The sequence below is a fragment of the Physella acuta genome, unplaced genomic scaffold, assembly GCF_028476545.2.
Source record: "Physella acuta isolate Inbredline_101_S28 unplaced genomic scaffold, ASM2847654v3 ptg000484l, whole genome shotgun sequence".
Lineage (NCBI taxonomy): Eukaryota > Metazoa > Mollusca > Gastropoda > Physidae > Physella > Physella acuta.
In genome coordinates, this window is record NW_026732003.1 from 274,606 (window position 1) to 290,195 (window position 15,590).

The 15,590-nt window shown below is 33.9% G+C and overlaps 1 protein-coding gene across 1 annotated transcript; it reads left to right on the plus strand.

The window, feature by feature from the left end:
- Positions 1-9,452: 9,452 nt before the first annotated feature.
- LOC131944155 (uncharacterized) lies at positions 9,453-13,331 on the plus strand. Its single transcript, XM_059304676.1, has 2 exons — positions 9,453-9,537; positions 11,379-13,331. Exon 2 carries the CDS (start codon positions 11,385-11,387, stop codon positions 12,732-12,734), a length of 1,350 nt encoding a protein of 449 aa, XP_059160659.1. The 5' UTR covers positions 9,453-9,537; positions 11,379-11,384; the 3' UTR covers positions 12,735-13,331.
- The last annotated feature ends 2,259 nt before the right edge of the window (positions 13,332-15,590 follow it).

The following is a 15,590-nucleotide window of genomic DNA, read 5'->3' on the forward strand; positions in this document are numbered from 1 at the left end:
GAAAGTTTAGGGCAGGTGGGTATAGTGCTTACGACACTATCCTCTCGTATATTGAGCAGTGTTTCTTCCAGACTTTTTTCTCAGGGGGGGGAGGACGGGACTATTAAAAGCATATGTTTTCTATATAAATTCCATCACGTTCGGGGGAGGGGGGAGGCTCAATATATATATATATATATATATATATATATATATATATATATATATATATATATATATATATATATATATATATATATATATATATATATATATATATATATATATATATTGATTGTTTAAATTTCAAATTCTACTGTTGTTTTATAATTTTGTTACAAGAAAAATTATTAGATGTATTTTGCTTATACAGCAATCACTTAAATGATTTTAATTTTTTTTTAACATTGTTTTAATTGTAGAAGTGCGTTTTATATTATACTTTTAAAATACTTTTAAATTTAATAAATACAATCTTTTATTTCATATTCAACGCACACATAAAAGCACATAAAACCCACTCACGCACGCGCATACATACAAAATTATTGCGCGCTGTTATATAGCTGAATGGCAAGGTGGGGGGGGGGGAGGGTTAGACCACTCCTCATACAGTCATCCCCCATAACAAAAGTTGTCTCCTGTTTTTATAGCTATTGGCAACAGCTCGCTCGTGTCTAAATTTGCTCTGATCTTGTTTTGATTGCTTGAACTAAATGCATAACATTTTTTATTTCCGTACACTCATTTGTTAATGATAATCAAAAGTGAATCAGCAGACAAACAGACAGACAGAGAGGCAGGCAGGCAGATACGCACACATACATATTCATACATACTTCACAACCACACTACATAAGTTTTGTATTAACTGTATAATTTAGCAAATAAAATTCATTTTATATAAAAAAATTTTAGTATAGTTACTTCATTGAATTTGAATGTGAGAATTTATATTTTTGATGTTCTGAGGTCTACATAATATATGACATCGTTCTCTTCTCGATATATTTGAGTGCATCAATTGTATTTTTTTATTTTTGAAAATGAATCAATAAAATTCTTAATAACTAACGAACACGTTTATTTCAATTTCCTTCAATCACGGTTTCATTTACTTGAATTTGTAACGTTTATCTCTTTCCCGAAAATTAACATCTTTAATTTTAACATTTCTACAATTAAAAGATAATAAATTTTAAAACAAAATCCAACTCTATTGTGAATGTGAATGTGAATGTGAATGTGAATGTGAATGTGAATGTGAATGTGAATGTGAATGTGAATGTGAATGTGAATGTGAATGTGAATGTGAATGTGAATGTGAATGTGAATGTGAATGTGAATGTGAATGTGAATGTGAATGTGAATGTGAATGTGAATGTGAATGTGAATGTGAATGTGAATGTGAATGTGAATGTGAATGTGAATGTGAATGTGAATGTGAATGTGAATGTGAATGTGAATGTGAATGTGAATGTGAATGTGAATGTGAATGTGAATGTGAATGTGAATGTGAATGTGAATGTGTATGGGAATGGGAATGGGAAAGTGAATGGGAATGGTAATGGGAATGGGAATGGGAATGGGAACGGGAACGGGAACGTGAATATGAACGTGAACGTGAACGTGAACGTGAAAGGGAACATATTTTAAATGAATATAGAAGCTAGTAGCGCGTATTATCAGTAGCATAGAGAAATTAGAAAAAAGTCTGACAGGAATCCTGGCAGGCACACAGACAGACAGAGAGACAGAGAGACAGACAGAGAGACAGAGAGACCGAGAGACAGAGAGACAGAGAGACAGAGAGACAGAGAGACAGAGAGACAGAGAGACAGAGAGACAGAGAGACAGAGAGACAGAGAGACAGAGAGACAGAGAGACAGAGAGACAGAGAGACAGAGAGACAGAGAGACAGAGAGACAGAGAGACAGAGAGACAGAGAGAATGAGAGAGAGAGAGACAGAGAGACAGAGAGACAGAGAGACAGACAGACAGACAGACAGACAGACAGACAGACAGACAGACAGACAGACAGACAGACAGACAGACAGACAGACAGACAGACAGACAGACAGACAGACAGACAGACAGACAGACAGACAGACAGACAGACAGACAGACAGAGAGACAGAGAGACAGAGAGACAGAGAGACAGAGAGACAGAGAGACAGACAGACAGACAGAGAGACAGAGAGACAGAGAGACAGAGAGACAGAGAGACAGAGAGACAGAGAGACAGAGAGACAGAGAGACAGAGAGACAGACAGACAGACAGACAGACAGACAGACAGACAGACAGACAGACAGACAGACAGACAGACAGACAGACAGACAGACAGACAGACAGACAGACAGACAGACAGACAGACAGACAGACAGACAGACAGACAGACAGACAGACAGACAGACAGACAGACAGACAGACAGACAGACAGACAGACAGACAGACAGACAGACAGACAGACAGACAGACAGACAGACAGACAGACAGACAGACAGACAGACAGACAGACAGACAGACAGACAGACAGACAGACAGACAGACAGACAGACAGACAGACAGACAGACAGACAGACAGACAGACAGACAGACAGACAGACAGACAGACAGACAGACAGACAGACAGACAGACAGACAGACAGACAGACAGACAGACAGACAGACAGACAGACAGACAGACAGACAGACAGACAGACAGACAGACAGACAGACAGACAGACAGACAGACAGACAGACAGACAGACAGACAGACAGACAGACAGACAGACAGACAGACAGACAGACAGACAGACAGACAGACAGACAGACAGACAGACAGACAGACAGACAGACAGACAGACAGACAGACAGACGGGAGTAAGTGGTTAGCACGTTGCTTTTATTTTCCCTAACTTAAGTACCCACCAAAGCTGGGTGAACGCAGGGGCGTTCTACTAACGTAGACCCGGATTCGAACTCGAGTCTTTTGGGTCAGGTAGTTAATATTCTAATTTTTAAAAGACGTGTCGTCTACACAATCAAGAATATTAACATAAGATAAAACAAAACAAGACATAATATACAGTTCGTTACGTCATTGAACTTGCAATACTAGAATTATAAGATTGCCATAGTAATTATTTAAACAGGACAAGAGCAATGTATCGAAAATGAGTTTTAGATTCAGATTGTTTTTTTACACGACATGCAAGTGTGATCTTGTACCAACGAACGAATGAACTAGTTGTTAATCTATTTCATGTCAAGAATTTATTTTTGAGTCATGATGCTGCATGATTAGTGAAAGAAGCCAACTCATTTTTTTTACTTCTTTTTACGAATAAATGCACGTTGATTATACTATAAAATGGGACACCATAGTATATGTGCAACCGCTTGATCTAATACGATTTTCAGGGCAGTGAATACTTTGTCGGAAATCAATCCAACTTAAAATTTACAGCAAACTTTTCTCAGTCACTTTTTTAAACAATTTACAGACAATGGTATATACTACAACTAGCGTGCCCGTCCCCTTCTTATCCATATTCTATCAAGCTCTCTAAAACGAATGTATGCGCTACTGGTATGATCGGGACGCTAACACGTCTGATTCAATTTAGTGAAAGCCCCATCTTATTCATAGCCTTTCGCACTGTTTAAAATGTACGTAGGCACCATAGCGCCCATGGGATAGCTCGGGGCGCCAAATTGCACCCTGCACTACTTTCATTTTTATATACCGTATATATAAAAATCGTACCCTCCCGGGGCGCCGTCCTTAAGAAATTGAAAAAGATTTTTTTACAGATACCTTCCCTGGAGTGTCTTAACCAACTCCGCAAAGTTTGATGGCGATCGGATAAACGGAGTCAAACAGCAATCGACTTTTATTTTTATATACCGTATATAGAGAATCAAAAATAATCGCGCCGTATCGGGTCGCCACCCCTGCAAATTTTAAGATTTATTATTCGCTGAAACCTCCCCAGGAGTATTCTCAACAACTTTCCAAAGTTTCATGACAATCGGATGAAAGGAGTATTAATGCATAAAAGACAGACAAACAAACAAACAAATATATATATATATATATATATATATATATATATATATATATATATATATATATATATATATATATATATATATATATATATCCTAATATATAATTCCCCATGTGCGCACTTCTCTCTCTCTGTCCGCAAAATATTTTCGCCGGACATCACGTCAGAATCGGCAGCGATATATCGAGAACTTTTTACGGACTTTTGTTGAAAATAATATGTTAGATGTTTTAAATGTATAACCACAATTTTATTTAAAGAAAAAAAAAATAAAGGCGTATTCTAATATAGAGAAACAGTATTATTTATGCAACCGGAAAATGTATAAACTTGGGACAAGAACGCATTTAACAATGACGTCGCTTATTGTTTACACTAAAACACTAAAACAAGAGCACGAAACTGATGACGTCATCTTCCGAGTTTAGAATTTTAAAAATTGAACTATTTCATTCAAATATGATTTAGAGTTATGTACGCTATGAAATGTAGACTACACAATACGATATTCTCGGCCTAAACTTAAGAAAAATATTTTATCTATTTGGATTCTAGATCTAGAGATTCTAGATCTAGACTAGATCTAAATCTACGCAAAAACTACACTTAAACGCTACGTCGCTAAGATCTATTCTAGATCTAGATTTAGACTCTATCTACTGTAGAATCTATTCCAAAAATAAATTTCTATAATAAACTTTTTCAGGACTTAAATATTTTATAGAAATCTGTGTTTGTTTAGCAATGAAACTGGCTAATTTTGGGTAAAAAAAATAATTTGAAAAAATAGGCATATTCGTGTAAGTTATTTTTTTAAACACTTCTTTTACTCTCCATATTTTAAAAGGTACCTAATTAGCTGAGATGATAGTGTACTTGATACCAGACAGGTGGTGCTGGATCGAGACACACCAAGTCAACCCTAATTTTTTTTTTATATGTGAATCTTCCTATTTTAGACTATAAAGAAAGTAACTACTTTGGAAATCTTTGTTTATCTATGCAATTTGCAGGCGCTTCACATTTGGCAGGAATTTTGCCTTGGGGCGACAGAACACGGGGGACGGTGCCGGTTGGCCTAAAGGTCTACGATGAGGGGGTCAAAACAGACCTCGATTGACCGGCGACTTATATGAGCTATAAATCGAAAAAAAACTTGTCCACGTAGGAACCTCTTCATAACTCCTGAGGTCGTAGACCGACCCTCGGGCGAATTAATTAAGCATTTAAATTCTCAATGTTTTTGAAAGCCTAAGCGAAGCTGGGCAGCATGCCTAGTATATATATATATATATATATGACTCAACAAATCTACATTTTCTATCTCTCCATAAAAGAATATTATTTGAAATATAACTTTGGTCAACACTCGACAGTTAAAGTGGCAAAATATGGCACAAACAGAACATTGAAAAGACGGAAAATTTCAATAATTTTCAGGCAGCTATGTCGTATTGAAAATGCAATTTATTAAAATAAAATACATTGACATTACCAGTAAATTAATAATTGTTGTACACAATTTAACACAAGCAATTTATGTAGCTATATATATAATTTGTTTAAAATATAAAATATAATAACTTTATTTTTAATGAAATTTACTATATACAAAATGTATAAATCATAACTTAATGTCGATCACATTTAGAAGAAATTTTAATGTAATAATTTGTTCAAATCCTTATTAACTACTATATTTCAGAAGGCCTATATTTCATTTTAAAAATTGAAATTGTGAAAAACGCAAGTCTTACTTTCTGGTATATAAGAAGTATATAGAAAGTCTAGTAATCGCGCAAAAAAAATCGAGATTTTTCCAAATCTCGTCGTTTTAGGGCTCATTGAGTCGGAAAAACATAGTTTTGCAATCTTGTCCGTATTTCTGTGTGTGTGTATGTGTGTCTGTGTGTGTGTGTTTGTGTGTGTAAACACGATAACTTAAGTACTGTTACAGCTAAGTTGCTGAAATTTCATTTATAAGTATTATATCAAAATCGTAGATCAACTTTTGAGCAATTTCCGCTAACCGGAAGTAGAACTTTTTCGACTTTGAATGTTTCAAAAGCCTATAACTTGAGTACTATTTCAGATAAATAAATGAAATTTCACACGTAAGTAAAAGATTCTTAGCTCTGTCTTTTATCAAATTTTGAGTAATTTCCGTTGACCGGAAGTATTAATTTACGCTATTTCCGATTTCTAAAATAACGCATGTGAATTTATAAAGTACTAATAATATCCCGCACCATTATGCACATTTTATTTGGCGTTTACTTGGTGTGCAATTTTTTTACGATATTGTATTCTATAATAAAAAGTTTAAGTAATTAAAAATGGATTAAAAATAGTGTTTTATTAGAATATTCAAGAAAGTTTAAGGGAGATCACTCCCGGTTTATTTTTTTATCTATGCATTAGATTAAGAGTTTTAAGATTATGGAAGTAGTATCTAGTGAATTAAGAACGCTAGATAAATTACCCTTTTATCTATTATATAGCTAGTTTCATACAACATGGTAATAGTTAACCCTAAGTGCATTGGGGCGAGGGGGGGGAAGTGGAAAGGAATTCGCAGGACATGACAAAACAAGTCTCGGACTACTTTTAATAAAAGGCTAGCATTTTTTATTAAATTGCGTTCCTAATTGTATGGTAGTAATTCATACCAAGTACGAGGCTAATTTTTGTTCGTTTCATTTCTTTTCTTTTAATATCACATACAGCCATTTTCTAAGAAAAATCATTCAATAGGAATGAAAATTAATTCAAACACAAGCTCAAACAGGTTCAATGTACCTTTTCAGGTTACAAAAGTATTCAGTACGTGCCCTAGCACTATTTTTTTTCTACCGTATTTCGACAACTACTTTTAAAAGTATACAATACATTTTAATATAAGATATGTTTCTTTAAATGCACAATCATAGGACTGTACTTTTTTGCACAAATAAGCTTTGTTAATTTTTACACAATGTGGTACTTCAAAGCTTTTTTTTTTAAATGTGGCTGTGCATAGTCCTGACCACACTTTCCATTCTCATGCCGTAGTCACTAAAAGAAGCAGGTTCTACTTCACCCGAATAGCAGGATGATTCTTCTAGATCAAACTTGTCGAGTGTAATTCACTTTCCCTATAGTTTTAAAACTGATGTAGTTGTTCAGCCTCTAAACAAATTTTACTACACTGATAAAACAAGACGATATAATCGTGCAGTTACCACACCGAGTGACACACGACCTAGTAATGACCTTGAGAACATGACTGAGCGTTAGATTCTGTAATAAGTTAATTCCGATTCAGTGTATCAATATTACCCCCCTAGACGTCTTTATGTCTCTGCACAAAAAGGTTAAAAATCAAGTTAGGAACTGACTTGTCATAACATACAGCGGGTTCAAAATGTCCCGCACTGTAGAGTCCGAATTTTACCATAATATACAAGTTTGGGCACCTGCCCTTCGCCCGGGAAGGGTTGGGTGATTGTAACCAGTTTCTTAATTAATTCAACGGGCGACATCGTACGCTCTGTTTAAAATTTAAAATTATATCAGCCCAGAAACAAATCTAAATAAAATATACGGCTATAAAACCATTTGTATTTTGTATTTAAGTAATGTCTGTCTGTCTCTTTTGTCAATGAATAAATGATAAATAACAAAACGTTAAAACCTTCATAAGAACAAGATTTTAAATACACTGAAAATACGAAAAGAAAACAAACTTGCTTTTTTTAATAAAAGATTTGGTAGTTTTGGTAATGAAGTTCACATTACATAGACTACAACACAAATATCTCCGTTTATCAACGGAAAAATGGGATCTCTTAAAAGACAGTTATTTGCACCTAATTGGTGTGTGGTCGAAGTTCAGGTGAGAAAACAGCCAACAGTGACACTAGCACACCATTGACAGTTAGCTGAGCGAGTGATCGCCATGTATAAATCTTAAGCGCCATTAGTTTCGAAATCGTTTGATTAATTTTTAATAATTAATTTAACACATAATTATTTTTTTTAAATCGCTGCAATAGAAATCGGTGAAACATTAGTGACAACATCTGACACAGACCAATATAAGGACGTTGTAAAGAAAGTAAAAGCTTGTAATTCATTTCTTTTAAACTATACCCATATTTTTCTTACAGAAGCTGGAGAAATGCAGATATAAAAAGCTCAATATTCATCTATATTTTAAAAAATCAATCCATCAACCCACCCAACTCCTACACACACCCATTAGATCCCTGACGCTAAAAACTGTAAACAATGTAAAATTAAAACCTATGAGTATTATATTATTATATATTTAATAATAATAATATAATATTATAAAAAATCGGCTGTGAGATATCAATCTGCCTAAACAAACTATTTGAATATTTTTTACTTATTCGTATATTTAAAAAAATAATTTCAATTTTTTTTTACTTTCTCGTATATACAAAGTATAAAGTCTTGTAAGCGTGCAAAAACAAAAATCGAGATTTTTCCAAATCTCGACGTTTTACACCTTCCTGAGTCGGAAAAACATAGTTTTGCAAGCTTGTCCGTATGTCTGTGTGTCTGTCTATGTGTCTGAGTGTCTGTGTGTGTGTGTAAACACGATAACTTGAGTACCGTTACAGCAAGGTTTAAAAAATTTCATATATAAGTATTTTATCAAAATCGTAGATCAGTATCAACTTTTGAGCGATTTCCGATAACCGGAAGTGGTAATATTTCTACTTTGAATTTTTCAAAAGCCTGTGACTTGAGTACTATTTCAGATAGATAAATGAAATTTCACATGTAAGTAAAAGATCTAATTCTCTGCCTTCGGTCAAATTTTGAGTAATTTCCGTTGACCGGAAGTAGTAATTTATTTTCGATTTCTGAAAAAACTAGTGTAAATTTATAAAGTACTAATAATATTGCGCACTATTATACACATTTTATTTGGCGTTCACTTGGTGTGCAATTCTTTTTCCACGAGATTTTATTCTATTTTAAAAAGTTTAAGTATTTAAAATGGATTAAAAATCATGTCTATATCCCGAGTTCCCATCCCCTGTTGTTTTATATAAGAATATTCGAGAAAGTTTAGGGGAGATCACTCCCGGTTTATTACATGAAAGAACAAGAAATGTTATTTGTGTTGTATTATTTTCCTGTAAAACGACTGTCAAACGTTTTTTCGAACATCTCTTAATGTTAAAGCATAAATGAAATCAGAGGAAAAAAAAACTTGACTGCCTTTCGATCAATGTCAACTTGATTAGAACTTTGGTACACATTTTTTTTATGTCACGGCGAGTCTGTTGCATTCAATGAATCTAAAAACGCAAGTTCGTGCATGAACACCCATGTTTATTGACGTAACTAATAACGACTGCCCTGCATAAAATGAAATAAAGCTATAAAAACTTAGGTTTCACCTTCTGTTTTCACCACACAGCAAACAGTTTGTAAGCTGCCTGTCTTAATTATTCTCACTGAGATCTTTTCGTCAAATCCTTCAAAACTGTGAGTCCATTTTTCTGTTGTTGTTTTTTAAATTATATTACTTTTTTCTTAAATGTTTCTCTCTCTTTGTTCTTGTCTCTTTCTCACTATGTGTCTGTCTGTCTTTCACATACACATAAAAGAGGCTTTTGATGTCATGTACATAATTTACATTACGTTCAATAAAACAGGAGTGATCTCCTCGTACGTTCTCATTTATTCTTATATATAATAGTTATGGTGTTGACAGTTCCAGTACTATCGGGCTAAATAAATATTCGTCATTAATTTTTAAATGTTTAAATTCTTGTAAAATTGAATCGAATCGCGTTAAAATAATGTTTGCAAGCCCAATGAACAGTAGAACTGTGTGTATAATATAGCGGAAAATAAGTACCTGCTCAAACATTCGTTGAATATTTTTTAATAATTTTATTAAACAACTAATTGAGTCAAGTTTTATGCCATCAAGTCACGACCTACGTGAAATGATTGAAAAAAGTCGGACTTGAAGGTGGTAGAAATTTTGTTCACAATTTATCACCAATGACGGGCGATGGACAGAGGAATCAAGTTAAATTAAAAAGATGTGTTTAAAACCTTTTTGATAGCAAGCTTGTATGTAGTAATGCACTAAAACGGAGAAAGTAAATAATTTACTTTAAAGGTATATTAATGAACTCCTATTTAATTAAATAAAAATAAAAGCGTGTGGCATTTTAATTCTAGTAATCGTTCAAAAGCTTCCACAAATATGTGCATAGGATGAAACAAATTTATATTAAATTTCATCACCCTTGCTCAAGTTATCGTTTTTACAAACAGACAGACTGAACAAACATAGACTGAAACAGGCAGACTAAAAAACTCATTGATGTGTAAAATGTCGATACAATGAAGAAAAGATGTAAACATTTTACATATTTTATTTCAAATTAAACTAGTGAAGTATCAAAAACAGCTTACTATCTTCATCTTAGATTCATTCTGAATTTATAATTTACGTTGTTTATTTGAACTAAACATACACACACACACATCACGTTAGTTTTGAAATTAATAAGAACTTCCTGAATATTTATATTTATATAAATATATTTGTTATTTATTTTATCATATTAGATCCAGTTTTGAAAAAAAAAATATATTATAAACATTGACTTATAACATACGATAAATATTAAATACATATTAAATAAATATAAGATAAATATAAGGTATATGTAAGATAATTATGAGATAACTATAAAGTAGAGATAAGATGAAATGGATATGGACATTGACATTGACATTGACATTGACACGGACACGGACACGGACACGGACACGGACATTGACAATAACAATAACAATAACAATAACAATGACAATGACAATGACAATAACAATGACAATGACAATGACAATGACAATGACAATGACAATGACAACGACAACGGCAACGACAATGACAATGACAATGACAATGACAATGGCAATGACAATGACAATGACAATGACAATGACAATGACAATGACAATGACAATGACAATGGCAATGACAATGACAATGACAATGACAATGACAATGACAATGACAATGACAATGACAATGACCTTCATTTTGACATTGACATTGACATTGACATTGACTTTGACGTTGACGTTGACATTGACATTGACATTGACATTGACATTGACATTGACATTGACATTGACATTGACATTGACATTGACATTGACATTGACATTGACATTGACATTGACATTGAGACGGATTAGAGAAATAGGTACGATAGTCATAACAGTCTATACAATACAGATGTTGCCAGTCGGATTAGAGTTCTAAAAGATTCAAATAATTTTTTAAATATTCATTTCAGCTCAAAATGGATTGCACTCCAGACTTGGATCTTATCTTAATTGGTAAAACCGGTAACGGAAAAAGCGCAACAGGAAATTCTATTCTTAAACGTCGCGGCGTATTTAAAAGCAACTATAATACAACATCCATTACAAAATTTCCGCAATACGAAGTGACCAAATTTAATGGCAGGGTCATCCAAGTTGTTGATTGTCCCGGAGTTCTTGACACAGATATCGACCAGACCGGAGGGATCGACTTAGTTAAGCGGGCTTTACAAAACGCTGTCATAGCCAATCCGCAAGGCTATCACGCTTTTCTAATCGTGGTGAAGTTTGCACAACGGTTTACGAAAGAAGAGCAGGACTCAATTAGAATTCTGAAAGAAATCTTGGGAAAAGACGTCCTTAAAACACATGGCATTATCGTCATGTGTAACGGTGACACGTTTGAAAACAATTGCACAGAGAACGGTATCACTCTTGAGCAATTTTGCAAAGAGCAGACTGGTGCATTTAAAGAGCTTCTCAAGGAATGCAATTACAGAATAGTTGTTTTCAGTAATATCACAACGGATGAAACTGTAAAAAATAAACAGTTGAATGAGCTTATTAAACACATCGATCAACTTGGTAATAATGATCTAAGATACACAAATGAGCACTTCTTGCGTGCAAGTAAAAAATACAAGCAGTTGGCAGGACAATCTGATACGCCATTTATAGAGAAAAATATGTTAATTGCTCAAAGCTTAATCCTACTTGAATTGAAAGGGTACACCACTTTTAAAACGACGGAAGAAAAAATTAAATGTTTAACCATGCTTCATGCAAGCAGCACCAAGTTATATCAAGACATTAAAGAAAAAGACAAAGGCACGGGTATCTTACAGAAGTTAATTGATCATGTAAAACTTACACAAACAACTATTAGCAAAAAATTAAATGCTTTAAATGCATTTGATGTCAAAGCTGCCGAACCATTGAGACAAAACTACCCACCTAAATCAACATTGGAAAACAAAGCTGATACGCTTCACCAGTTTAATGAAGACGAAAAAACATGGAATGAAAAAAAGACACACTTTAGCCAAACAAACGCATCAGGAAATCCCGCAAGACAAAGCAAATCAATTGATAATGGTTGTGAAGGGGGAATCACAGAGCTAGATCCGGAAATAGAAGAATTATGTAAGCAGTTTGAAGAAATAAAAAGAGAAGCTGATACAAGCATGTTTGGTATGCTGCTTAACTTCATTAAAAAGAAAGCTGCTACAATTTTTGATATTGTCAAAAAAGGTTTTCAGACCAGTGGCGGAACTGCAGTGCCGCAAACTCCAATCAGGCGGGGGTCCCAGGGAGTTCATGTGAAATGAATTTGAAAATAAAATTCAGTATAATGTTTTTTATCGTGCGCCTTGATAGTATTTTTTCTCAAACATATTGTACAGTTTGATAGTTATTCTAATTTTACACGAATTGTGGGTGAGAAAGAGGCAAACATTAAATGTACTTGAACGACATATTGCTCTTTATTAAATACTTTAATATATGAGTTCTAAACACTAGTTTAAATTGTCATATAGCGGCCCATAACGATCCTTTAAAAAGCTGGATGGGTTGCATTACACTCTATCAAATAATTGTAATTTTTTAATTGAATAATTGAATTTTAAAAATTATAAACATGTTATTATTTATAGTAATTTCGCTAAAACAATATTGTAAACATACTTTCATTTGTGTTTTGTTTTCCTTTGTTTTAGTGTGTGCATTGTAAATAAATGTAGTATTATTTTAATAAACATCTTATTATCTACTAAACATATTTGAATTTTAGTATACTTTCATTATGATAATTCAGGGTTGCAGTTCGTTAATCTGTTTTACAAATTGTTTGTTGTTTATTTTAAATTAAATCTGAATAGGCAAATTTACACTTCCGTTAATGTACATTTAATAGAAAACATTCTTTGATGTTTTATATTTTTCAAGTAGCATGATAATCATTTATACACTTTTAAAATATAAACACTCATTTCATTTTTGTACCGTTTGCCTTTTATTATATTTTTTCAAACTTTTTAAATTTTGTAAGCTTTATTACCAACTCAGAATGAAAAATAATCTTTCTATGAGCAATACTTTTTGTGTCTACTTTGATTAATTAATAAAAATAAACTCAAAAAAGTTATAATAAAAATTGTTTGCTTTTGTATAATCCATTCAAGGGAACTGTATAATTAGTTCAAAATCTAAACGACTGAACTTTATTTTAAACCGACTTGGTGTTTAAAAATTGGTCTATACATTTTGAATCTTTGTTGACATGATTGTGACAATAAGGGACATAACGTAAAGAAACACAACATGTAAGTTATAAGTTATGCATATTTATAATGCTAGATTTCTATCGAGTGTTTGAAACCACTGTATAAAAAAAAATACGCCTTTGGGCTTAAAATAAATTTTGCTCAAGCTATTTATTTTGTGATGTTAATGCATATATTCTATAAAATTATACTGTTTATACTTTAAAGATTAAATAGAATTTTATAAAACATTTGGAAATCTTCTTTTCTTTTGGAAAAAAAATAGATAAAGATCATTTAAACATTTATATATTTATACATATGCTTTAGTATTCGCGTTTAAACATTTTGCGGTTTCAAAATTAAATTAAGTTAATCAAGACTCTCGCAATGCAGTATCGTTTGAAAGATAAACATTTTACCTATAATAACTAATTAAATTTTAATAAATATTAAAACCAACAAATAAAATAATAAAGTTGATGATCTAGTTCTTTTTTCTGTTTAGTATCAGCATTGCATCACATTTAGTTTACACATTGTTTTTCAGAAAGTTGTACCGGTTTCCACTCTAAAACCGTGTTAAAGGGTAGTGAGTAGAAAAAGTTTTAGGCCCTACAATGCCCATAATGTTTGGGCTTTTGTGAGCTAATATGTGGGTCCCAAAAAAACATCGCTGTCGAGAAAACGTGCTTGTACATGGTTATTTTGTGTAATCGTGTGAATGCGTACGTGCATGTGTGTGTGCGGGTGGTCGTGTGTAAGTATATGTGTGACCATGTGTGACCCTGTGTGTGGCTTTCCGTGTATGTATCTGTGCTCGTAGCTGAGTCTGTGCCTGCAATGGTGTGTGCATGTGTGTGTATCCGCGTGTTCATGAGACCTGTGTACGTGTAAGCGTGTGTGTGTGTGTGTGTGTTCGTGTATCGGTGCGTCCGCGGCCGTGTGTGTGTGTGTGTTTATCAGTCTTTGCGTGCGATATTTGTTGTTTGTGTGGTCGTATGTATATGAAGACGTTGCTTTGGGCGAATGTGTCTATGCGTATGTGTGTGCGTGACGTGAGCGTGAGCGTGTTTCTGTGTGTGCATGTTTGACCCTACCCAACTTAACCCCAGCAACATAACCTTGAACATTTATGCTACTTCTACATTTACATTGTCACTTTTTTTTAAACTGCCAAATGAAAAAAATAATAATTAAACACTGCAAAAAGCCTAATCTTACAAACACAAACAAAGAACTTGGTTCTTAATATATATACACGTGTCTCTGTCTTTCTCTCTGAAAAGAACTATCTGACGTCATATGAAACAATACAAAATCAAATTTATTTAAACTAGTATGTTAGTTCGACGGTTATAGTAAATGACTGTCAATTCCACTATATGTTAAATTCGAATCACAGGTTTGGATTCTACAGGACGCCCCCCAGTGTTTCTTCCAGACTTTTTTCTCGGAGGGGGGGGGGTGGATTCTATGGCTATGGCTATGGCTATGGCTATGGCTATGGCTATGGCTATGGCTATGGCTATGGCTATGGCTATGGCTATGGCTATGGCTATGGCTATGGCTATGGCTATGGCTATGGCTATGGCTATGGCTATGGCTATGGCTATGGCTATGGCTATGGCTATGGCTATGGCTATGGCTATGGCTATGGCTATGGCTATGGCTATGGCTATGGCTATGGCTATGGCTATGGCTATGGCTATGGCTATGGCTATGGCTATGGCTATGGCTATGGCTATGGCTATGGCTATGGCTATGGCTATGGCTATGGCTATGGCTATGGCTATGGCTATGGCTATGGCTATGGCTATGGCTATGGCTATGGCTATGGCTATGGCTATGGCTATGGCTATGGCTATGGCTATGGCTATGGCTATGGCTATGGCTATGGCTATGGCTATGGCTATGGCT

Excerpts from the sequence above, each read along its gene's own strand:
- LOC131944155 (XM_059304676.1), top strand. The coding sequence starts at position 11,385 with ATGGATTGCACTCCAGACTTGGATCTTATCTTAATTGGTAAAACCGGT.